Source organism: Aristolochia californica, unplaced genomic scaffold (assembly GCF_029961685.1).
Source record: "Aristolochia californica isolate CCGP_79_NKW_82.1479 unplaced genomic scaffold, dmAriCali1.0.hap1 SCAF_15, whole genome shotgun sequence".
Taxonomy (NCBI): Eukaryota; Viridiplantae; Streptophyta; class Magnoliopsida; order Piperales; family Aristolochiaceae; genus Aristolochia; species Aristolochia californica.
This window is the reverse complement of record NW_027181826.1, coordinates 4325779-4350590: the sequence shown is the minus strand read 5'-3', so window position 1 is coordinate 4350590 and position 24812 is coordinate 4325779. Positions and strand designations below refer to the sequence as shown.

The following is a 24812-nucleotide window of genomic DNA, read 5'->3' as shown; positions in this document are numbered from 1 at the left end:
CAATCGGCAAAAGGATTTGTGATGAAATAATTTCACTAATAATTATTTTTTTATTAAATTTAATAAATTTTATTTAATTTTCACGTAATCTTTAGTGATTTTGGCTGAGAATTAATTTTTATTAAATATTTTTCTACAAAAAATTAAAACAATTCAAATGTGTCAAATGGTAAATGTGACACTTTTCGATGGAATTATTTTTGGCATAATTTATTATCATTGGTAAATGTGACACTTTTCAATGGAATTATTTCCTTTGAAAAAACTATGAGCTTTTCCTGTTCGTAGTCATAATATTTTGAATAATAATTGGAGTTTATTGCAACTTTCAACTCTTAGGCCTTAGCTGACTAATTTGGCCATGTTGGCATGGACTTTTAATCCAAAGTAAGAAGGCCTGTTGGAAAATAGTTATCATTGTTTAGATAAGACCAAAAAGTCATCAAATTTCTGACAAAGAATCCTGTTTCCAATGATTTAAGGCCATGAAAATGTTGAAATGACGATGTCAAAAGTCGGAACTTGTACTCGACTCAGCCATGTTTGAATATTGCTAAGCAATCGTCTTCTTGGTGCCTACCTTTCTAGTTTCACTTCTCGCGAACTTTACTATACAAATAAGTATTATTAATTTTTAAGACTTCATAGATTTAGCTCATGGAGAAAAACAAAGAGGGACTTATTAGGAGAGAATATAGGTTATGAACTTATGTCTTAACCCTCCCCCTGAAGTTCAATTTATAGATTGATAAAACTATAATATTACAATTATACTCCTAAAACTTTAACTAATTATATCAATGTCATCTCAATGAGATGACTCTTTATTTACCATCCTGCCATCAGTGTTTGGGCATGTGGGCCTTCTACTTGATCTGTGGGCCTTGAACCCATCTTCCACGTCTCATGGATATGTAGGTCTTCTTTGGTCTTATGGACTTGAGTCCATCTTCTAACACACTTAGATGTGTGGGTCTTCCTTGGTTGTGTGGGTTTCAGCCCATCTTTTAACACTCCCCCTTATGTTGAAGGTGAGAGAACATCATAAATGCCCAATTTGTTGTAAATGGAGTATAGGATCTTTCTGTATAAAATGGCAGTCTACCATATCTTCCAACACTCCCCCTCAAGCAGGTGGTCTCTTCCAAGAGGCCCAACTAGCATAATATAAGTGTGAGTAAAATCACTCTTAGTCGTAAGACATCGCTCCATACTCCAATCAAATAACTCATGTTGGATATTGGGCACACTCCTATCTTTTGTAGGTAGGGGGTCGATAGGCAATGTTCAGAAGTGTAATAAAACTCCATCACCATGTCCATCCACAGGACACCGACTCTCAAAAGGTAGGAGCAATAAATACCAATTAACGAGGGTAATGGGTAATCACCTGGAAGATAATATTTTAGGGCTACCATGTGTTTTTCTTTTCGTCAGAAGAATCAATATTGATTACAATCAGCAACTGAGAAGTCCTTCATTAATAATGTCTCAACTAGGGGTGGCATCGAACTGAGCCAATTCGAACCTGGCTCGAGTTCGGCTCGGCTCAATTCCCTTTATCTGGATCTCGAACCAAATCAAGCTTATTTATGTTAACGAGTCGAGCTTGAGCGAACCATAGTTCGGTTCTGAAGCTCGTGAGCTAGCTCGTTAACTTAACGAGGGCCTAGCGACGGGTTTCATTCTTCGGGATCGAAACGTTAGGATTCTACAGCAACAACTTCGCGAGCGAGCGAAAATGGCCCATGTCTAATTTCTTCCTTTCAAATTTATTCCTCTTCGATTTATTCTTCTTTGATTTCTTCCTCTCTGATCATCAAGAATTCGAAGACACAAATAGTCTACACACAAACGCCGCAGTCCTCACAAAACTGATGGAGTGGTGACTCAAAAGAGAAGCAGGAGACGCGGAAGGAGGCGAAGCAAGGTTCCTCGGTACAAATGAAGGAAACAGAACCCTAGCAAACTCTTTTATGAGACCTGCTAAAACCTCTTGATCTTCGCCAACACGGAGTTACACACATCCAACACCTTCACTCTGTTGTCCAAATACGCTGCAAGGGACTTCTCCGATCCGGCTAGCTTCAGATCAAAAGGCAAAAAGCTTTCGCCAGTGTCTTGGGTGGTGATTTTGTCAATGGGTGGGAGAGTTTGGACAGAAAGAGGAAGTAGGAGACTCTCTGGCTTTGGTTTTTTAGCAGATTTACAATTGGAGCAAAGTTACAAGAACAAATAAGAGAAGCTGACAAAGTGAGAAAAATTAGTAAATTTTCCTGGGATGACATGGGTCTAGTAATTTGGTTATTTGAGGAAATGCAACTTCTCAATTCTAATAATTGGAATATTTTAAATATCTGGTAAAGAATAAAAATAATTAATGATTTCAAATTATTTCATATTTGAGTTCACTTAATTAAATAAGAGTTAGTGAATTGGAAACAATTAAATTAATAAAAAAATTACTTTATGGAACATACATATCATGGAAGAAGATGGAGAGGATGATAATGGGATATAAAATATTTGAAATTTTATATGCTTAAACTATAGTAAAAAATCTTATAAAATATAAAAAATGTATCATATGAATTAAAATACAACCAAATTATTTTAAGTAAATATTTTAATAATTTATTCTCCTTTAGAATAACAAGAAAGACCCTCTACTTACATTTTAGTCTTAAAACTTACAAAAATTGCCCCTCACTTTATTGATTTGTCAAGTAATCATATAATAAGGTACAAAATAACATTTAGTCATACTTATTTGACTTAATAATTTATAAGTAAATAATTGAGTAAATATTTATCAGGGCAAAAAAATTTATGCAAAGTGTACATATAATTTTATGCAAGGTTCATATACAAAGGTTATGCCCAATTTTAGGTAGAGGTCATGCCCAATTTTATGTAAAATGTATGCATAATTTTATATACGGTTTATTTCACATGTATTTTATTCAAAGTTTTAAATGTAGGTTGGTGCTCAAACTCAAACTCGATTAAAATTATTGGGTTCAAGTTTGATTACAATTTTAGGCTCAAGATTGGGCTCAACTCGAACTCGAATTTGAAATATTTAAATCAAACCCAACACGTACATAGGCAAGTTCGGACTAAGCTCAATTTGATGCCATCCCCAGTCTCAACCAAAGAGACACAATAGCAACACCTAAAATGGGTTTGGGCCCAAATAACATATACCATATAATAAAAATCCTTAAAAATGACCTTTAAAATAATCCACAGATAGTCCATCACTAAATAAGGAAGTTGTACCAAATAATATGCTGGAACAAAGTAATAAGCTACCAATACTTCAAAATAATAATGCAGTTGGAGACAAGGAACTGAGTCGAGCCGAGTCAAGTATTAAAGTAATATAGTCGAGTCGAGCGACTCAGGTATCAAAGCAGTATAGCCGAGTTGCAGAAGAAATAGGTATAGAACTCGGGACCCGGACCCATGTAATAGAGGCAATAAGCAAGTTGGCCGAGTTAGATTGACTGGACCGAGTTGACATGATCGAGTCAGATCAACTGGATCGAGTTGACTCAGTCGAGTCAGGTTGATCGGACCGAGTTCACTCGGATCGAGCGGACCCAGACCAAGTTCATCCGGACCGAGCTGACCCATACCGATTTGGCTCGAGTTAACCCAAATGGGACAGAAGCAGTAACTGATGCTCAGGTCGCTGGTTTGCTGAGTTAACTCAGCAAAGTTTGGTCCAAGTTGGCAGAACCAGCACTGGATTAAAATCAATCTACCTATCTGGGCGGATTTTAATCCAGACATATTCCTTCATCTACCACGCTTGTTTCCGAACAGCATGGGACAAAAAAATTTTGAGATAAACTCGGATTCAGTAAGCCAAATCAGCTCGGAGTGTAATTCCGTGATACCAGATGTAATCGGCAACTGTGTCTATCCAACAAAGCAGCAACGTTGCAGAAATAAACATTCCGTGCATGTCTCTTGGCTGAGTGAGGATAGATAGTGTTCTTCTTTTCTTTAAATTCTGATATGTCTGGATAATGGAAAGACCAACGCAGAATAAGCAGACTAACTCGAGAAATAAACCAGCTAGGATTAGAGAAGCAACGAAAATTATGACGACAAGACAAAGCAAAGACTTCCAAAAACATCAATCGGAATGGACTACTAATTTATTATGATGATAATTGCGGCTGTGATCAAGGAGATATGAGATTAATGGCAACTTTGGACAGCAGTCAGAAGAACAATGTCACCGAGGAGTGTAGTAACGACAAATATTCACGACAAGATAAGTGCATCAGAGTCTTCGTCCTCCACCAGAAATAGAAACAAAGTTGTCTTCTTCAGCGACGTAGATGATGTTGTAGGGTTACTTTAATGAATTTCGAAAGCATATATGAAATTCATAAACCAAAATCGTACCTCCTGACATGGCGTGAACTTTCAACGAACAAAGCTTCTCAGCTATCGTCTCCAGCGAACAGAATGTCTCGTCTATCACAAAGGCTCATCAATGGAAACGTTCAGGCATGCCTTTGCTAGACCAAACCCCATTTTATAGCCTCCTCTCCATCAAAGGAGACCACCAAACCGACGGAAAACCGTATGGGTGTAACCAACGACCACCATCAATGGAAAACCATCCGACGGATGGATCACTTAAGTGACGGGTCATGAACCGTCTCGGTGATGGTTCGTGAACTATCTTACATTCTCCAACTTGACCCATACGCCTACTTAATATGTATCATTGATATATCTTCATAAATGTTTTTCATAGATATAATATCCTTATACTCAAACAAAGAAGATTAAGTTACATGAAGCGTGGCGGTATGTCCTTTAGAACAAGTATTTCCTTCAACGTAATACAATGCAACTGTCTCCTTTGAATGAGAACCTTACGTGGCACATTTCTTTATGAATGTACTTTCATAATGCTCATTTGGGATCATCTTATATTGTCATTCTCTAAACTTTATGCATACAACCAAATAAGAGAAGACACAAATGAACTTAATGGATTTTTTCATTGACAAAATTTGCGTTACAAACATAAAGGGAATCTCAATTACAAAAATTAGTTAATAGAACTGAGTCCCATACGTTCAACATGTCCCTTATAAATAGCAAGTGGTTGGCCTTTTGTGAACGGATCAACGATCATTAATCCGGTACTGATGTGTTCCACAACCACCTTGTTTGCTTTGACATGTTCTCGAATAGCTAAAAACTTTATGTCAAAATGTTTACTACGACTTCCGCTCTTGTTGTTCTTGGCCAAAAACACTGCTGCGGAATTGTCGCAATTAATTCTTAATGGCTTAGAAATGGTGTCAACAATTTTAAGCCCTGAAATAAAACTCCTCAACCATATAGCCTGTGATGATGCTTCAAAATATGCTAAAAACTCTACTTCTGTGGTAGAAGTAGCAATCAAAGATTGTTTTGCACTTCTCCAAGAAATGGCTCCTCCAGCTAATAAGAAGATGTATCCTGTTGTCGACTTTTTTGAATCAAGGCAGCAAGCAAAATCAGAGTCTAAATATCCAATCACTTCCAGATGATAAGATCGTATGTACATAAGTTTCTAGTATTTAGTCCCTGAAGGTATCACATGACTTTCTTTGCAGCTTTCCAATAGTCCAAAACGGGATTACTTTGATATCTGCCCAACATTCCCACTGCATATGCTATGTCAGGTCTTGTGCAAACCTAAGCATACATTGAACTCCCAACTGCAGAAGCATATGAAATATTTTTCATTTGTTCCCTCTCTAAATTATTTCGTGGACCTTATTCCAAAATTAATTTGTCACCTTTCATAATAGGTGCAACACCAGATGAGCAATTATTCATACGATATCTCTCTAGAATTTTGTTGATATAGGCTTCTTGAGACAATCCTAATGTCCCTTGGGATCTGTCTTTATCAATCTTTATGTCTATGACATAAGCAGCTTCGCCCATATCCTTCATATCAAATTTCAACGAGAGAAATCGTTTGACCTCATGAAGTAATCCTAAATCACTTGAAGCAAGTAGAATATCATCTACATATAGGACTAAGAAAATTATTTTGCTCCCACTGACCTTATGGTATATTCATTGATCCATGATATTCTCCGTAAACCCAATTGAAGAAATAACATCACAAAATTTTAAATACCACTGACAAGAGGCCTATTTTAGTCCATAAATAGATTTCTTAAGTCTACAAACCAAGTGATCATTCCCCTCTGAAATGAAACCTTCAGGTTGTTTCATGTAAACCTCTTCTTCTAGATTTCCATTGAGGAAAGTTGTTTTCACATCCATTTGATGAGCTATTAATTCAATAATTATCCGAAATGAATCCTTCTTTGAAACAGGAGAGAAGGTTTCGTGATAATCAATTCCTTCTTGTTGAGTAAATCTTTTGGCAACAACTCTTGCCTTATATATTTCAATATTACCTAAAGAGTTTCTTTTGGTTTTGAAAACCCATTTACAGCCAATGGCCTTCCCCCCTTTAGGCAATTCAACAAGATCCTAGACTTGGCTTTTAGCCATTGAATCCAACTCTTCCTTCATCGCATCATTCCATAATGTGGATTTTTGTCCACTCATGGCTTGTGAAAACGTAATAGGATCATCTTCAGCACAAATGTCCATGTCAGATTCTTGAAAATACACTTCATAATCTGAAGAGATTGCAGGCTTCTTAACTATTGATAATCTTCTTAATGGTACTTCAACATTTTTATGTTGAGAATGTTGAGTAACCTGATCTATAGGAGTATCCTCATGATGTGATGGTTCTTCAACTATTGGTTGTACTTGAATAATCGAATCCAGATGATTTTTATGAATAACAAACAATCTATCCGAAGTAGTAGAAGAGGGTGGAGCACTTGTTTGCTCCTTAAAAACTAAGTTTCGAGGTTTGCTACTCCCACTAATTTCATCATTCTCAAGGAACCTTGCATTCTTAGATTCGACAATTCTTGTCGAACGAGATGGACGGTAAAATCTGTATCCCTTAGACTTTTCTGCATAGCCAATGAAATTGACTATTCTAAAGTTTAACTTTGTCTCATGTGGATTGTAAAGACGAACTTCAATTGGACAGGCCCAAATATGTACATGCCTGAAACTAGGTTTCCAACCTTTCCATAACTCAAATGGCATTTTATGAACCGCCTTGGTTGGAACCCTATTGAGTACATAGACTGTAGTTTTGAGAGCTTCATTCCACAAAGACAATGGGAGATCGGAGTTACTAATCATACTCCTCACCATGTCCATTAATGTTCGATTTCTTCTTTCAGCCACACCATTTTGTGACGGTGAGCCAAGCATTGTGGATTGTGGCACAACACCTTGTTCCTAAAAAAACGTTGCAAAAGGACCAGGCAATTGTCCTCTTTCAGTGTACCTTCCATAATATTCACCACCTCTATCTAACCTCACGATTTTGATTTGTTTACTTAATTGTTTCTCTACTTCTGTTTTATAGACCTTAAAAGCATCTAGTGCTTCACTTCTATCATACTGCAGATAGAGATACATATATCATGTATAGTCATCAAAAAAGGTAATGAAATACTTATAACCATTGAAACATGCATCATAAGGACCTGAAAAATCAGTGTATGATTTCTAGGACATCAGAAGTCCTCCTGCACCTTTCTTGTACTTGTTGGTTTGCTTCCTTTAATGCAATCCACACATGTACTAAAATCAGTAAAATCAAGAGCCTCAAGGACTCCATCATTAAATAATCCTTTAATTCTATCAATGGAGATATGACCTAATCTCCTATGCCACAGCATGGAGAATTTCTCATTTATAACACTTCTCTTAAGGCCAACATTAATACCATGCACATTTGTAAGACTGCAATCAAATGTAGGGTTTAAAAGAAGTTTGAATAATCCTTCTGCCAAAATGTTATTTCCAACAAGAACATGGTCTTTATACAAATGAAGGGAATTTCCAAGGAAATTAAAACTGAATCCAAAAGGTAAAAGTTTTAAAACTGAGATAATGTTTCTAGAAAAAAATGGAACATAAAATGTCCTTTCAAGGTCTAAGACAAAGCTAGTATTTAGGACAAGTCTGAAAGTTCCAACTGCCTCTACATGTGAACCCATATTTTTTCCTGAATAGATGGAGCATTCACTTGGCATCGGTTTTCGTTGGTTCAAGAAACCCTGCATGGTGTTGGCTACATGGATTGTAGTACCGGAATCAATCCACCAAGAAGTATAAGACGCATGAGTCATATTAGATTCAAAACACACTAAGGATATGAGATTATCTTTGTTTTCATGCCAATGCTTGAATTTGGGACAGGTTTTCTTGATATGTTCTTTCTTCTTGCAGAAGAAACATTTGACACCGCCCTTAGATTCTTTATTAAGAGGCGTTTTTCCCTTCCCTTTCTTAAAAGGTCTCTTGTCTTGAGTCGTCAAATGCGCACTTTCGATCCTCCCTTCTTCTTGTACACACATGGTCAAAAGTTTATTAATTGACCATTTATCCTTATGTATGTTATAAGAGATTTTCAAGGGTGCATATACAAACAGAAGCGAGTTCAGGATGAAGTGGACCAAAAATGACTCAGATATTTAAATCTCCTTCGATTTCAGTCTTGCGGCCATATCCCGCATTTGCATGATGTGCTCACTCACACCCTTGGTGTCAGTAAGTTTCATGGAACAAATTTGGTTTATTAGGGTGATAGCTAATGTCTTATCTGAAGTTTCAAACTCTGCCTAAATAGCTTGAAAATAGTCCTTGGCTTTGGCACATTCAGGAATAGATCCATGAATACTCTTCCCAATATGAGACTTAATAAACATCAAACTTAATCGATTGGATCTCTCCCAAAGTTCAAAGGATGTTTTCTCAATTTGGGTATTGGATTCCGTGGGTTTCGGAGGTTCATCCACTCTTATTGCCAAGTTAAGATCCATGCACCCTAATAATAGGAGAAGTTTCTCCTTCCACTCAATATAATTTTCTCCATTTAAAGGAACAATAGAGGAATCAAAGGTTGGAACAGATAAAGTTTGAAGAGCTGCAAAAAATAGATAACAGCTTATTAAACATGTAATGAAGCCAAATTTTTGAATATTTACTTATGTAAATAATCCAAACAAATAAATCAACGAGTCATTATAATCTTTCCTGTGGGCTTAGATTATAACACATATGCGATTTATGTCTCTTTATGATGGGACCTAGAAAGTTGTTTGTAAAGGAATATTCTAGGCCAGTGGGCAACTAGAATTTTTTTTTAAAATATTTCTATCCCATCCTGATTAATCACTTAAATATAATATTTACCCTGTGGAGTTAAATTATTATATCTCCATGATGAATCACAATTTTGTTATGTCATTAATTTTATGTGACTAAACTTAATGTCACTAGACATTTGCATAATAATGAATGAAGTGAAAATTACTCAATTATTCAAATGTATACCATAAATATGACATAAAAATAATTGACTAAACTGAATGTCAATTAATAATCCTTATATTTAGGTCAACATAAAATATATATTAAAATTTGGAACCGATGAGCCAAAGCGATTCAACCCGTCCGCGCCATGACTCAGTCCTTCCGAGTCAACCCTAACGACTCATTAAAATCCTTGTCGAGTCAACTTGTCCAACTCGTTTCATCTAGACCGATCTTACATAACCGGTACGAGTCAACTCAGCCAAGTCAACTCGTTATTTAAATGAAACTTTCATACCAGTTTCAAAAAAACAAAAAAATTATGCGCGCTGGAGGTCGTCTTCAACCTCCAGCCATGCGCAGAGACGGCGCTCTGCGTCCACCGTCGCTCTCTGTCGGACGTCACCTCTCGTCGGACATCGGGACACACAACACCGAGTGAGACACTAGTTGGCTCCACAACACCGGCGCTTGCAGCGTACACAGAGAGCTCCTCTCCACGAAAATGACTTCATATCAGAGAGGGGAGCTCTGATACCACATGTAGGATTACTTTAATGAATTTCGAAAGCATATATGAAATTCATGAACCAAAATTGTACCGCTTGACATGGCGTCAACTTTCGGCTAACAGAGCTTCTCGGCTATCGTCTCCAGCAAACAGAATGTCTCGTCCATCACAGAGGCTTGTCGATGGAAACATTCAGGCATACCTCTGCTAGACCAAACTCCGTTTTATAGCCTCCTCTCCATCAAAGGAGACCACCAAACCAATCGGAAATCGTAAGGGTGTAAACGGCACCCACCATCAATGGAAAACCGTCCAATGGATGGGTCACTTAAGTGACGGATCGTGAACCGTCTTACAGATAGGTCACTTGAGTGATGGATCGTGAACCGTCTAGGTGACGGTTCGTGAACCATCTTACAGATGTTCTGCCAATCCAATCAGAGGTTCTCCCGAAATCTCTGATACAGAGGAGCCAAGCAAGCTCTATTCTTCATTCTTCCTTCACCAACTTTTATGTACAAAGAAAGGTTGTCGTCCAACGATTTCACCAACTTTTGGTCATCATCTTCGCAGATGTAATCTATAAATAGTGGGGACGATGAATAGCGCTGTTTTTGAGGATGTTCTCCTGCGACAAGGGGAACTTAAATATGGTCACGAAGAAAGGTAAAGATTTCACGGCAATCGAGGGAGTTCCCATTGTTCCTACTAGTTATTCACTCAGCTTGTTTTTCCCGTTGAACCTCCATCTTGGGATTTCAGTCAGATAAGTTGGATTACCACAAACAATGACTCAAGTAATAGGCTATAACCCATCCCCTCAAAGCATATTGTACTTGTCCACTCGACAAGTCTTTGCTTATATGATCTGCTAAGTTTTCGACTGATTACATATAACTCAATGTTATAACTTTAATGGGTTTGAACTTCCTAAGAATTTTATACTAGAGGTCAACATGCCTAGACGACTTTGAATAAAAAATTTCACTTTTAATTTTTATTATTGTTGACCGAGTATCACAATTAATCAGGATAGCTAGAATTAGTTTATCCATCAATGAAATATATGAAAATAGACCTCTAAGCTATTCAACTTCTCTACTAGCGAACTTTAAGGCTACCATTTCAGCCTCTATTATTTATTTGGTAATCAATGTCATCTAGGAAGACTTCCAAGTGATAGCACCATCAAATTGTGAGCATACAAAACCACTAGAGTCTTTTGTGTTATTGGAATCAGAAATTCAGTTAGTATCACTATACCCTTCTAATATAGTAAAAAATCTGGAATAGTGTCTTCTATAATTAATAGTATTTTTCAAATATTTAAGAAGTCCTTTAATAGCAACCTAATGAGTTTTATTAGGGTTACACGTATACCTACTCAGTCTTCCTACTGCATAGGAAATATCTGGTGTGGTAAAATTTCATAAGTACATTAGACTTCCAATAATTTGAGAGTGCCTCATATGAGAAACACTATCCCTGCCATTTTTTCTTTAATTTTATGTTAGAACCATATTGTGTGCTAAATGGTTTACAATTCTCAAATTCGAACCATTAAAAAAATTCACATAATGAGGTTGACTCAAAACAATCTCATTTTCATTTTTCATTATTCTGATTCCTAAAATTACATTCGCTAACCCTAGGTCTTTTAACATCCGTCTAATGGATTTCGAGGTCATATGATGCAACAAATGCAGTAAGAAACTCGTATTGTGGTTATTCAGGTGACTCACAAGTAAGTAGGGGTGGCTTCGAACCGAGTCGGCTCGCGAGTGGCTCGAATTCGGCTTGGTTTCAGCTCGGTTCGATTCGTTATAAATCGAGCTAGAACCGAGCTCGAGCTCTGAAATCAGCTCATTTACCTTAATGAGCCGAGCTCGACCGAAGCTAGGTTCGATTAGTTGGCTCATGAGCCGGCTTGAAGTGAGTTGGGATCAGTATCGGGTCGGGAGCGGGGAAACGGGAGCGGGAGCGTGAGCGATAACGAGGGGGGGAAAATTTTTTCCTCCCCTCGTCACTGCCGAACCCATCTCGTCGGTTGTTGTCGCCGCCATCGACAGCTGCTCCCCGGTGTCGTAACCCCTTCCCTCCGCGTCGTCTCGGCTCTTGGCAGAAAACCTGAACCAGTAAGTTCAGGGGAGAAATAATCTCCTCCCTCCCCCGCACGAAGATGATCTTGCACGTGCGAGATCGAAAAGTAAAAAAAAAAAAAAAAACTTTTCCTTAAACTCTCCTTCCTCATAGCTCTTGAAAAAATTAAAAATACATTTTATAGAAATAAGTTTCTATGAACTATTAGTGTCTCGTGTTTTTTTAAACATTTTTCTAATTAAAAATTCTTATTAAAAATCATATAATTTTCTAAGTAAGATTTTCCTACCAAGATTGGGTAGAAAACTATATAGAAAATTTTTGAATAAGTATTTAATAGTTGATGTTGTAATACTTTTAGCATGAAGCAATTTTCATTACAATTTTGTTTTTGACATTTTATTTGATTAAAAATTTATCGATAAGTATAATAATATATTAGTTTGATTATTATTTTTTATTTATTTCCCTATAAGAGGCAATAAAAGGTCCATTTGACTTTCCTAAGAAAATTTTAAAATATTTCTTGTAATTTTATAATAAGTCACTAATAGTAATAGGATTTTATTTAAAGGTTTTTTTGGGAATATGTATCATAGGAAAAAATTTCTAGTTTTTCCTAGAATATAAATTTTCATCGAAGGGCACTAAGGAGGTCATAGTAAATTTATGGCCAGATTACAAGCTAGACAACAATTGGAGTAAAAAATATTAATATTGGTGCATTTTAACCCATTATTGAAATTCAATCCTGAACCTCCCCTATCATTATTTTTTTAAAATGTATGCATAATTTTATATATAATTTATTCGAAGCCACCCCTATGTGTGAGATCATAAACAAGGAAAAAAAACTCTTTGTCCCTTCCTCATGGCTCTTGAAGAAATTCAAAAGATATTTTAGTAGAAATACATTCTAGAGACTATTAGTGTTTTTTTTCAATAAATGTTGAAAAGACATTTTTAGTAGAAATAAAGGGCCAATTAGTGCCTCATATTTTTTGAAAATATTTTTCTAATTATTAATTCTTGTTAAAAAATCATATAATTTTCTAAGTAAGATTTTCTTGCCAAGATGGGCTAGAAAACCATATAGAAAAATTTTGAATAAGTATTTGACAATTGATGATATAATCCTTTTAGCATGAGGCAATTTTCATAGCAATTTGTATTATAGAAAAATTTTGAATAAGTATTTGACAGTTGATGATATAATCCTTTTAGCATGAGGCAATTTTCATAGCAATTTGTATTATAGAAAAATTTTGAATAAGTATTTGACAGTTGATGATATAATCCTTTTAGCATGAGGCAATTTTCATAGCAATTTGTATTTGACATGTTATTTTATTAAAAATTTATCGATAAGTATAATAATATATTAGATTAATTATTAATTTTTATTTATTTCCTTAGAAAAGGTAATAAGAGGTCTGTTTAACATTCCTAAGAAAAATTTAAAATATTTCTTTTAATTTTCTAGTAAGTCTCTAATAGTAATAGGATTTTATTTAAAGGATTTATAGTTTTTATTTGGGTGATTGTAAATTGATAGTGATATTTCATTTAATTTTGTTGTGTTTGATTATTGTATGGAGTTTATTCATAATTTTATGTAGTGTATGGAGTGTTTAGACTATTTTATGGAGTGTGTGGAGTGTATAAACAATGTCATGGAGTGTTTATGGAATGTATAGACAAATTTATGGAGTGTTTGTGGAGTGTTTATGCACGTATTATATATATAGATTATGCCCATTTTTAAGTAGAGGTCATGCAGAATTTTATATAAGTATTATATACATAGATTATGTTTAATTTTAAGTAGAGGTCATGCCCAATCTTATACATGTATTATATATATAGGTTATGCCCAATTTTATGTAGAGGTCATACCCAAATTTTATGTAAAATATATGCATAATTTTATATATAATTTATTTTTTTTTTTTTTTTTGAAAAGTTTTAAATATATGTAGAAGCTCGAGCTCGATAACAATGTTAGGCTCGAGACAAGGTTCAGCTCGAACATAGGCAGGTTCGGGCTTGGCTCGGCTCGATGCCACCCCTACAAGTAAGTGTTGAAAGTTAATTTCCTTCTCTATGACTAAAACCTATAGCAATTAATCTAACTTTATAATTTTCTATTAACCCACCAGGATTATGTTTCCATTTCATTGAGCCATGAACTTTAAACCCTCTGGGTTTGATGTCTCAAAATGGATTAAAAAAATCATCAAATTCTAACAATTCTAATCAGAAATTACTAGAGGAAAATTTTAAATTGTGATGGGGAATTTATGGCATAAATTAACATAATTTTGAAGTCATATGATCAACAATTCAAAACACTAATTTTCAGCCCTCATGTAGACCTCAAAAACGAATTTATTTAGAACTTGAAAGTTCAATTTGTTGGACACCAAAGGAAGCTTAAACTTGGATTATTAAAATTTCAAAACACAAGAGAAGATGATTTAGGAACCTACGTTAGACAAGAGACTTGCTGGAAAAAAATTCTGCACAAACACCTTTCTTGGTTTGGTGAGGACTTTCCCTTTTATGCCTTCTATTGAATTTAGGATCCCAAGATTAGAAGAAAAGTAGAAGAGAAGAGAAGAGAGAAATAGAGAGAGAAAGCCTTTAGGCTAAAAGAGAGTTTGGACGAATTAAGAGAAGGGGAGAGAGCTTGAATGCTCTACCCCAGGCTAAAGGCCTCTATTTATAATTTTTGAGAGGTTCTTACGATGTCCATAATGCCCTTAGGGCTATAAGTTTTACATACGAAAAGACATAAATAGACATGTTCCTCCTTGACTAATTACATCCTTGAGCCAACTTTGTGAAAAATCTTTTTATTTACCATGATGCCACCTCCCTTGGACTTGTGGGCCTTTTCCTTGGATATGTGGGTCTTCCTTGGTCGTGTGGGCTTGAGCTCATCTTTCAATACTCCCCCTCAAGCTAGCGGTGAGAGAACACCATAGACGCCCAGCTTGCTGCAAATTGTATATAGGATCTTCTCATATAAAATGGCAGTTCATCATATCTTCTAACACTCCCCTTCAAGTTGGTGGTCTCTTTGTTCTTTACCAAGATACCCAAGTTGCATAATATAAGAGAGTAAAATCACTCCTAGCAATAAGCCAGCTTCATACTCCTGTTAAATGGTCATAGCCAAAAATATTTTTTGCTCAATTTCACAAGCGAAAAAGCAGCCCTACTGTGGGGCACAGAGTCTACTTACTTTCTCTGGGTAGCTAAAAAAAACACCTCTTGTGTGAATAATAAACTTGACTCACGTTGGATGTTGGGCATACTCTTGTCCTTTGTAGGCAGTGGGTCTGTAGGCATTACTAAGAAGTGTAGTAATAAGTTTCTCCATCATGGTGTCCCAACACATGGCACCGACTCTCAAATGGTAGGAGTAAAATCGCAAAATCATGGGGTATATGGTAATCACGAAAGATAATATTTTGGAGCTACCATGTGTTTTCTTCTTCATTGGAGTAACCAATGTTGATAACAATCAACAACTGAGAAGTCCTTCAATAATGTATCAATTAAAGAGACACAATAGTAGCAACAGACATAGATCAATGCCCAAATAACAGGAACCAAATAATGAAAGTCATTAATATGGATACACGAAATAATCCGCAGCGAGTCTATCCTTGAATAAGGAGAATGTGCACTAAATAATAAGTTGGAACTGAGTAATAAGCTACTTGTAAAGGATGAAGTAAGAAAGTAATTTCCAAGCCTTGGTAAACTTCAACCCGAGAGCTATTGATCCTCTTTGGACTGGCAAGGGCTAATAATCAACTCAAGAAAGAATAGATTAAGTACAAGCTCACCAAAAATATTTTTGAATCACCTTGTCACTAAACTTAGCCCAACATGACCTTCTATGGTAAATTAAGTTAGCCAAAGTTGATGATAGGCTTAGGTCAATTTTCCATCTCAATTTTTCATCCATTAATTAAGGAGGCTAGAAGTAATAACTTCACAATAGCTCAAATATCAATTAGCATATTTTTTTTAAGAATAACCTAACCAAATCAAAGGACCCAAATAAGTGACAACTTGAACTCAATTATTAACTTTAGTCAATTAATCATGCACTTAATTAAGGAAACTCTTGGCAGGCCAAAAATCATATATCTCTTTAAAACTTAATAATCAAATTATCCACCAAATCATGATCTTTAGAAGATCATTCAGAAATCAACCACTTCCAAATATAAATAATGAAATTGTCCCTTGTAGTATAGCATTACTTACGAAAAAATCAATTTTTTTGTGCTTTAATACTCAAGGATATCAAATTAGATTATTGTAATCTTTCCAAATCACCAAAAAAATCTCACAACAACATTCGTGGCTGGCCAAAAAGGTTGATAATTCAGAATAGGAACACTTTTTCTCTTTTACAAATAAATCAATGAAAGTTTCTGAAAATAAGATGATCTTCTAAAGATTCTTTCCAGATATTGTTAGTTAAAAAACATAAAGTTTCCAAGGGTATTTCATGAGATACTTTCCTAATATTGTTGATCAATAAAAACAACTCAAAAAAATGAAGCAAAAAAATTGGCTTAAATTCAGATTTTTGCATGCAACAGGATACTAACATGACCTTTGATTTTTCTAATGCAAGTATCTCCTTACATATAGATCAATTTGTCATGAAATTTTCTCCTTCTTAAACTAGACTTAAATAAATTTCATCCAAGTATTACTTATCTTCATAAAATAAGATAAATAATCAAATAGATTTTAGACTTTGTAAGCTGGCCGAACTTGGTACTCTTTCTCCTTTGGCCAACATGACCATTGATTCTTTCGAGATCGATATCTCCATATAAAAAACTCAGAATGAGAATTGGTTGAATATTTAAGAAAATAATCTTACATATATTTATTTTGATATATAATTATCCATATAAAGTTTCATTTTTTATGGCATAAAATGGCTCGAAAGTTGAAACTTTCTATTGCTAAATGAAACTTTCCTACTCCTTACCTTTGCTGCTTCAGATGTCGGTTTCTCTTTCTAGAAAAATTTGAGTTAAAAGATTATTCTTAATATAGAAACTAAACTCAAATATCTTTCCAACGATATATATTTTTCTATTTGAAAAATACGTCAAGAGAGTGGAACATCCAATGAAATACATGAATTTGAAAAGAAGAGTTAAGGAAAAATGAGAAACTTCTTTTTTTTTATTTTTTTTTATTTTTTTTTTCTTCTTCTTCTTGTTCCTCCCCGTCTTCTTCATCTTCTTCTCCTTTGCCATCTCAGATATTAACCGGCTCTGATACCATGTTAAATTTAGGATCCCATGAATAGAACCTCGATCAAAGTAAAAGAGGAGAGGAGAAGAAAAGAAGAAGAGATGAAAAGAGAGAAAGGGAGAGAGAGATTGTAGGCTAAGAGAGAGTTTGGATGAATTGAAAGAAGGGGAGAGAGATTGAATGCTCTACCCCAAGCCATGGGCCTCTATTTATAGTTTTTGATAGGATATTACGATGTCCATAATGTCCTTAGGGCTACAAACTTTACATAAGAAAAGACATAAGTAGACATGTTCCTCCTTGACTAATTAGATGTTTGCGCCATCTTTATGAGAAGTCTTCTTATTTACCATTATGTCACCTCTCTTGGACATGTGGGTCTTCCTTGGTTATGTGGGCTTGAGTCCATCTTCCAATACCTTCATTATTTTAACTTCACTTCACTTTTGAGCAACTTATTAAAACTCTGGAATCTTTGCTTTTTCACCATGTTAGATTCTACGGTTTCATGCCTAGAAGAGGCTAGAGTAAGAGAGAAGAAGAAGATGAGAAGAGAAAAGGAGAAGACTTGGTTAAGAAGGAGAGAGCTCGAGTTGGATTATGAACCACCTCCTTCTTACTTCTTATCTATGGATCAAGCTTAGAAACCCTAGAACAAGAGAAAAAAAAAAGAACTTAAAGTATTTCATAATCATAAGTTTTGTCACTCATCTACTTAATTACAAGATATGCCACTAATGTTTCTTCAACATATTTTTATAACACATCATCTTTAGCCTTGATTAAATACATAATTGTATTTTAACATATCATCTATAAAGGTCCTAAAATATCTTTTTTTCTCCTCTAGTCAAAATACCACTTGTCTCATAGATGTCACTATGTATAAGCTCTAGCAAGTCAAAGACTCTATTCATTGACTTAAATGGTTTTCCAGGTTATTTCGATTAGACACATATCTCACATTTATTTTTTATGTCTATATTATTTTTGGTATTAAATCTAAGCTCATCATTCTTTTTAGAGTGTTCATATTTATGTGTCAAGGTCTACTGTGCCATAAGTCAAAATAATCAACTAAAAAGATACAAGATAAAATGTCATTCTCATTAATACTCTTGGAAGAAATTATATTTAATTTAAATAATCCATCAATAACATAACACTTCCCTAAAAAAGACTCACCCTTGGTAATTACAATATTATTTGACTCAATCACTAATTTTTGCATAGTTAAGTCAGAAAGAAACTGTTAACAAGATTTTTTTTCATATGTCAGGCATGCACTGCCCATTGTGGAGAGTAAGAATATTCTCATATGTAAACTTTCAACTCTATTTCTCCTTCACCGATCACTTGAGCAACACTGAAATTGCCCATTGTCAAAATTCTCCCTTTGACCTCCAATTAGGAAAAAAGAGGAAATATCATAACAAATATGGGCAGTTGCTCTTGTGTCAATCCACCAATTAGTTCGACTAAATGCCATATTTATCTCTGAGTTAGTTGTAACTAACCCGTCATCTTGTTCCAACTAAGCTAGTCCCAATTATCATGGTCACCTGAGGAGTCCTATTATCACCTTGCCCTTTGTCTTTCCATTTTCTGTGTCTACATTGTCTAGCAAAGTGACTCGATTTTCCACAGACATAGCAAGCTCTCTTGTTTTGTTCTTTTAGATTATTTGTTTAGGTTTACCAAGATATTTCTTTGGTTTCTTCTTTATGAAGTTAAGTCTTCTTTGATTCTATCAAATTTGTTTTTTTTACTAACTTGAGAATCATTACCCCAAGTTTTTCTATGCTTTTCATCAAACTGGATTATAACCAACACTTCTTCTAATGAGGAAAGTTATCTTTTATGCGTCATCTGGAGTTTGAAGTTTGACCATTATGTTGGAAGTTTTTCTATGAGCATAGAAGTTTGAATTTTATCATCTATAAGAATACCCTTAGCAACAATCTTAGCAACAATATTTTGAATCACATGTGCTTGATTGATTACCGATTTTCCATATACCATCATATTAGTGAAATACTCTCCTATAAAAAATTTTGTCCAGACTAAGTGTCATACATATAGTTTGTCTCTAATTTTTTTATGAACCTCTTATAGTTTTGGCATTAGACTATAGGTCATACAAACTATTTCTAAGAGCACTAAGGATCAACCCACGAGTAAGTAATCATCCTTATCGTATTTGTGTTTAGCTCATATTCTCTCTGGTTCATGCTTTTTGGAGTTACTTATAAGAGTATTATTTACTATCACATAAAAAAATTCTAAGGTTGTTAAGTAATATTTCATTCTTCTTTGCCATCTAGAAATTTTTTTTTCATCAAACAGTTCAGGTTTCAATTGTTTTAGTCAATGAGTTGTCAGATTTCCCCATTATAATATTCCATAAGTCTGAATATCTTTCGAAATAGTTGAAAAACATATGACTCACAGTACTAAATAACACTTAATAAACCCAAATAAATTTTGGTGTTAATGTGTACCTTTTTGCGAAACCGTTCTACCAATCACATTAATTAATAATTAAATTAAATAATACCTCTAATAGGTCTAAGGCATGTATCAATATTTTCGAAAGATATTCACCTCTTACAGTACACCAGATACTAGTGATCTCTCCCCAAGATATAACAAACTTTTTTCCTTCATAGAGGTGCACAGTACTAAAATGGGCCCACAAACTCTGCTAGACTTATTTGACTGCTTGAACCGAATTGAACGAAAGACTTCTCATCATTTTCTCTCAAGAATACCATGAACTTTCTCGAGAACACGAAGAACACTTTGAGCTCAGTTTTTTTATCTATTCTCTCTCACATTTTGTAGCTCTATTTATAAACCTTTCTATCTCTTCAAAGAAAATGCACCTCTTGATCTCTAGATTGATTTGGTCGTCTAGATCTGTAATTGTTTGATTTGACGGTTTATCAGTCCCAAAATTTAACCATTCAAACTTCTAACTGTTTGATCTGATGGTTCATATCAATTCCCAAATCTAATCATTCAGATTTTTAACCAATCGATCTAACAGTTCAGATCTGTAACTGTACAATCTAACCATTCATATCTATAAGTACTCAATCTGACGGTTCAAATTTATAACCGTTCATCCAATGACTCGAATTTGTAACATTTTCATTAAACAGTTTTAATCTTCATCCATCCCAAAGATCGCATTATTCTAAAAGATCAATCTTTTATGATCCCTAATGTATCATCGTATGTGATATATGACACCCACATACACATATGTAAGTGCATATCCGATCCCTGGCAACACCACGTACATGTAAGTGCATTTGTGCCTTGCACACATATCCCCTTGCACTCAACAATGCCGGACTAAAGGCTTCTAAGTGAATTACATTACGCACTTTTAACACAGACGTACCTAAGCATTACATCGCACCCAGTGCTTTACTCGAGTAATGCGACTGTCTGTAATTGTGACTCCAGTCTATGTATTATGGCTACAAGAAAGACGTGCATTATGCTCAAGCGGAAAGAAAAGAAAACGAGCCACTGAGGCGTTAAATCGTTGTTCATCTTACAAAGAGTATTCTACTTGCTGAAGCTCGTAGTATCTTTCTTCTTCTCGAGGAGAACTATCCTCTGCCACGCAGGTCGCCGATAAAAAATATCTACCGTTTCTTTATATAATTTTTTAGATTCCATGTCGGGGCCAAAAGTGCAGAAAAGCTGACAATATCTATGGTTTCTTTCTATAATTTAGTACAGATCTATGGGATTTATCAAAACCAAAGATTCGATCCTCTTTTCTGGGTAGTGACTTTATTTGAAGTCTGGTTTATTGTTCAACGGATCTGTTCTGGAAGGTAGCGTCAGCACGGACCGCATCCAGATGCTACCTTGTACAACCATTGTCGACCGCTTCTAGTTCGAGTGATCCTACCCCTAACTATGCTCTCTTGCGAGATAGTTGGTACGAGAGCTTTTACGTCTTACGAAGGGAAGATGAAAGCATATCCATAGCCGGCTGGATACGATGGATCTTGAACGATGAATCATGATCGTTTCGACGTCTATGGAGCCAACTGCCAGATTTTCAGAAGATTATAACTCACATCAATTAGGCATTAGTTGTTGCTTTCGACGTCGTCTTTGCTGGATTAATTAGATTCAATGTATCCTGCGCTGGAACGTGGGTGAAGATTTGGGATATGGATGATGCCTTTTTGCAACTTTGCACTGCTCCAGAAGGACCCAACCTCTCCAAAGTCTACATTCCACATAGTAGGCGGGAAGCTTTTGACTTGCAATTTGCAAAGCGAATCGGTCCGGCTCGTAAGTTATCGACAAAAAACAGGTCTCAGCCTAAGCTTGACACGTTCCAGAGTCAATGATTCTCATTGGAATATTTAATGAATTCCCGATTGTCGATGATGCTCCTGTCACAATTATATCTGCAGATAAAACTTTGGAAGCAGGGGTAATGTAACGTACGTACCCGTCAACCAGAAGGGACTATGGAATTCACTGATCTTATCGGAGACCTCGGATGAGCTCACTTCTTTTAAAATAACGTAATTTGACATCAATTACTTTCCATATTATTTAGTTCATTAGATTAACGGGTTAGTGTATAATAAATTACACTTCAACTGAATCACGTTAATTCATTTACTCCGGCAAAAAATAGGAAATTTTGATTCAGACCTGTTTTGCGAATCAAACATATGAAACGTGGGACGCACGTCACACCCCCCCCCCATCTGCAATCCTTCAGCAAAAAATTTTCTCTTCTCCCTCCCCCACCCCCTCGGTCTTCCTACCTCTCCTCTCCCACTCGACCTTCGTCACAGAGCCTTTCGACTTCGCAGCTTCTCTTCTCTCTCGGTGTATCGTCGGAGCGCCTCCTTCATCGCCGTAGTCTCCCGCTGCCGAGGAAGATAACGCGCGTCGTGAGAAAGTTGACGGTTTAATTTTTTCTAAGTTAGGAAAAATTAAACCATCATCATAAAAATAATAATTTATATTTTTTATTTATAAAATAATTATTTTTATGTATTTAATATATTGATTTTATAATAACTATATTAAATTAGTGATTTAATAGTCAACATTAAAATATTGTTAAAATAAATATTTGATAAAAAATTTTGGTTTAATTATCCCATTGCTATAATTAATTAAACCAATGGTTTTAAATTTTGTGACAATATATTATTAATCAATAATACATAAAAATATATATTATGTTATTGATAAATATATATATATATATATATATATATATATATATATATATATATATATATATATATATTTTATTATTGTATTAAATTAGTGGTTTTTAATGTTAAAACATATCTTATGTTATTAAAAAATAATTTATTTATTTATTATATTCGCTTATTTCATTATTTATTTATTTATTTATTTATAATAATTTATTCTAGTCACACGTAATTATTGTATTAATTTATAATAAACTATAATCATTAAGTAATATAATATAATTTTTCATTAATTAGGATATTAATATATTCTAATAATACACATTAAATCACTTATAAGTGCAGTAACCATGTTTATTTTGGTTAATTATCTATTTAGATATATGTTCTATTTAAGTATATTATAAAAGGTTACTCATTCTCTTGTTTATATCATACTTTTCATTTGGGGGCGCTAACACTGGAATCTGTTTTTCAGAACACCCAATAATGAGTTGAAGTTGAATTAATTCATGAATTAAATTCCTCACTTCATTTCAAATTCATCGTGGACTAACCCCCCTTAGAATATACCGCTTGTTTAAGCTCGTAGTATCGAACTATCCTCTGCCACGCAGGTCGCCAATAAAAAATATCTACCCTTTCTTTATATTATTTCTTACTCAGATTCCGTGTCAGGGCTAAAAGTGCAAATATGGGATTCAAACCTATTTTGCGAATCAAACACTTGAAGCGCAGGATGCGCGTTGCACCTCCCCCACCCACAATCCTTCAACCAAATTTGTTTTTCTCTTCTCCTTCCCCCACCCCCGTCGGCCTTCCTCCCTCTCGACCTTTGTAGCAAAGCCACTAGGCCTCCCGACTTCTCTTCTCTCTCAACATCCCCCCGTCGGCCTTCCTCCCTCTCGACCTCTGTCGCAGAGCCTCTCGCCCTCCTGACTTCACTTCTCTCTCAGCCTCCCTCTCTTCTCCCCCCCGATCGGCCTTCCTCCCTCTCTTCTCCCTCTCGGCGTATCGTCGAAGCGCCGCCTCCATCGTCGTAGTCTCCCGTCGTTGAGGAAGACGTCGCCGTGAGGAAGACGATGGTTTAATTTTTCCTAAATTAGGAAAAATTAAACCATAGTCATAAAAATAATAATTTTTATTTTTATTTATTTAATATATTTATTTTATAATTATTATATTAAATTAGTGATTTAATAGTCATAATTAAAATATTGTTGAAATAAATATTTGATAATTTTTTTGGTTTAATTATCCCATTGCTATAATTAATTAAACCAATGGTTTTAAATTTTGTGACAATATATTATTAATTAATAATACATAAAGATATATATTATGTTATTGATAAAAATATATATATATTTATTATATTAATTTTTTATTATTGTTTTAAATTAGTAGTTTTTAATGTTAAAACATATCTTATGTTATTAAAAAATAATTTATTTATTTATTATATTCACTTATGTTATTTTTAATTTTTATTTATTTATTCTTAATAATTTATTCTAGTCACACGTAATTATTGTATTAATTTATAATAAATTATAATTATTAAGTAATAAAATATATTTTTTATTAATTAAGATATTAATATATTCTAATATTATACGTTAAATCACTTATAAGTGTAGTAATCATATTTATTTTGGTTAATTATCTGTTTAGATATATATTCTATTTAAGTATATTATAAAAGGTTACTAGTTCTCTTATTTATATCATACTTTTTATTTGGAAACATTGACATTAAAATTTATTTTCCAATAAACTTAAACTATGAGTTAAAATTGAATCTAATTCATTTAAAATAAATAAAATTCTTCACTGCATTTGCATGTTCATCGTTGACCAACATCACATAATAAGTATTCCGCTTGCGTAAGCTCGTAGAATCTTTCTTTTCTCTAAGGAGAACTAACCTCTGCCACGCAGGTCGCCGATAAAAAATATCTACCGTTTCTTTATATTATGTCGGGGCTAAAAGTGCAGAAAAGCTGACAAATCTATGGTTTCTTTCTATAATTTAGTACAGATCGGTTGGCAGCAGATATGGGATTTATCAAAACCGAAGATTCGTTCCTCTTTTCTGGGTAGTGACTTTATTTGAAGTTTAGTTTCTTGTTCAACGGATCTGTTCTGGAAGTAGCGTCAGCACTGACCGCATCCAGATGCTACCTTGTACAGCCATTATCGAACGCTTCAAGTGCGAGTGATCCTACCCCTAA

General features: G+C 34.6%; 1 protein-coding gene across 1 annotated transcript; it reads right to left on the bottom strand.

The window, feature by feature from the left end:
* Positions 1-8612: 8612 nt before the first annotated feature.
* On the bottom strand, positions 8613-9603 carry LOC137952199 (uncharacterized). The gene is made up of 3 exons (XM_068799273.1): positions 9591-9603; positions 8795-9064; positions 8613-8740 (listed from the first exon to the last, which is right to left on the bottom strand). The coding sequence occupies exons 1-3, from the start codon at positions 9601-9603 to the stop codon at positions 8613-8615; spliced, it is 411 nt and encodes a 136-aa protein (XP_068655374.1).
* Positions 9604-24812: the final 15209 nt, after the last annotated feature.

What these genes read in the sequence shown, in the direction of transcription:
- LOC137952199 (XM_068799273.1), bottom strand. An exon ending in TCATGGATCTATTCCTGAAT is followed by an intron (nt 8,741 to 8,794) that starts GTGCCAAAGCCA and finishes TTGAAACTTCAG; the next exon opens with ATAAGACATTAGCTATCACC.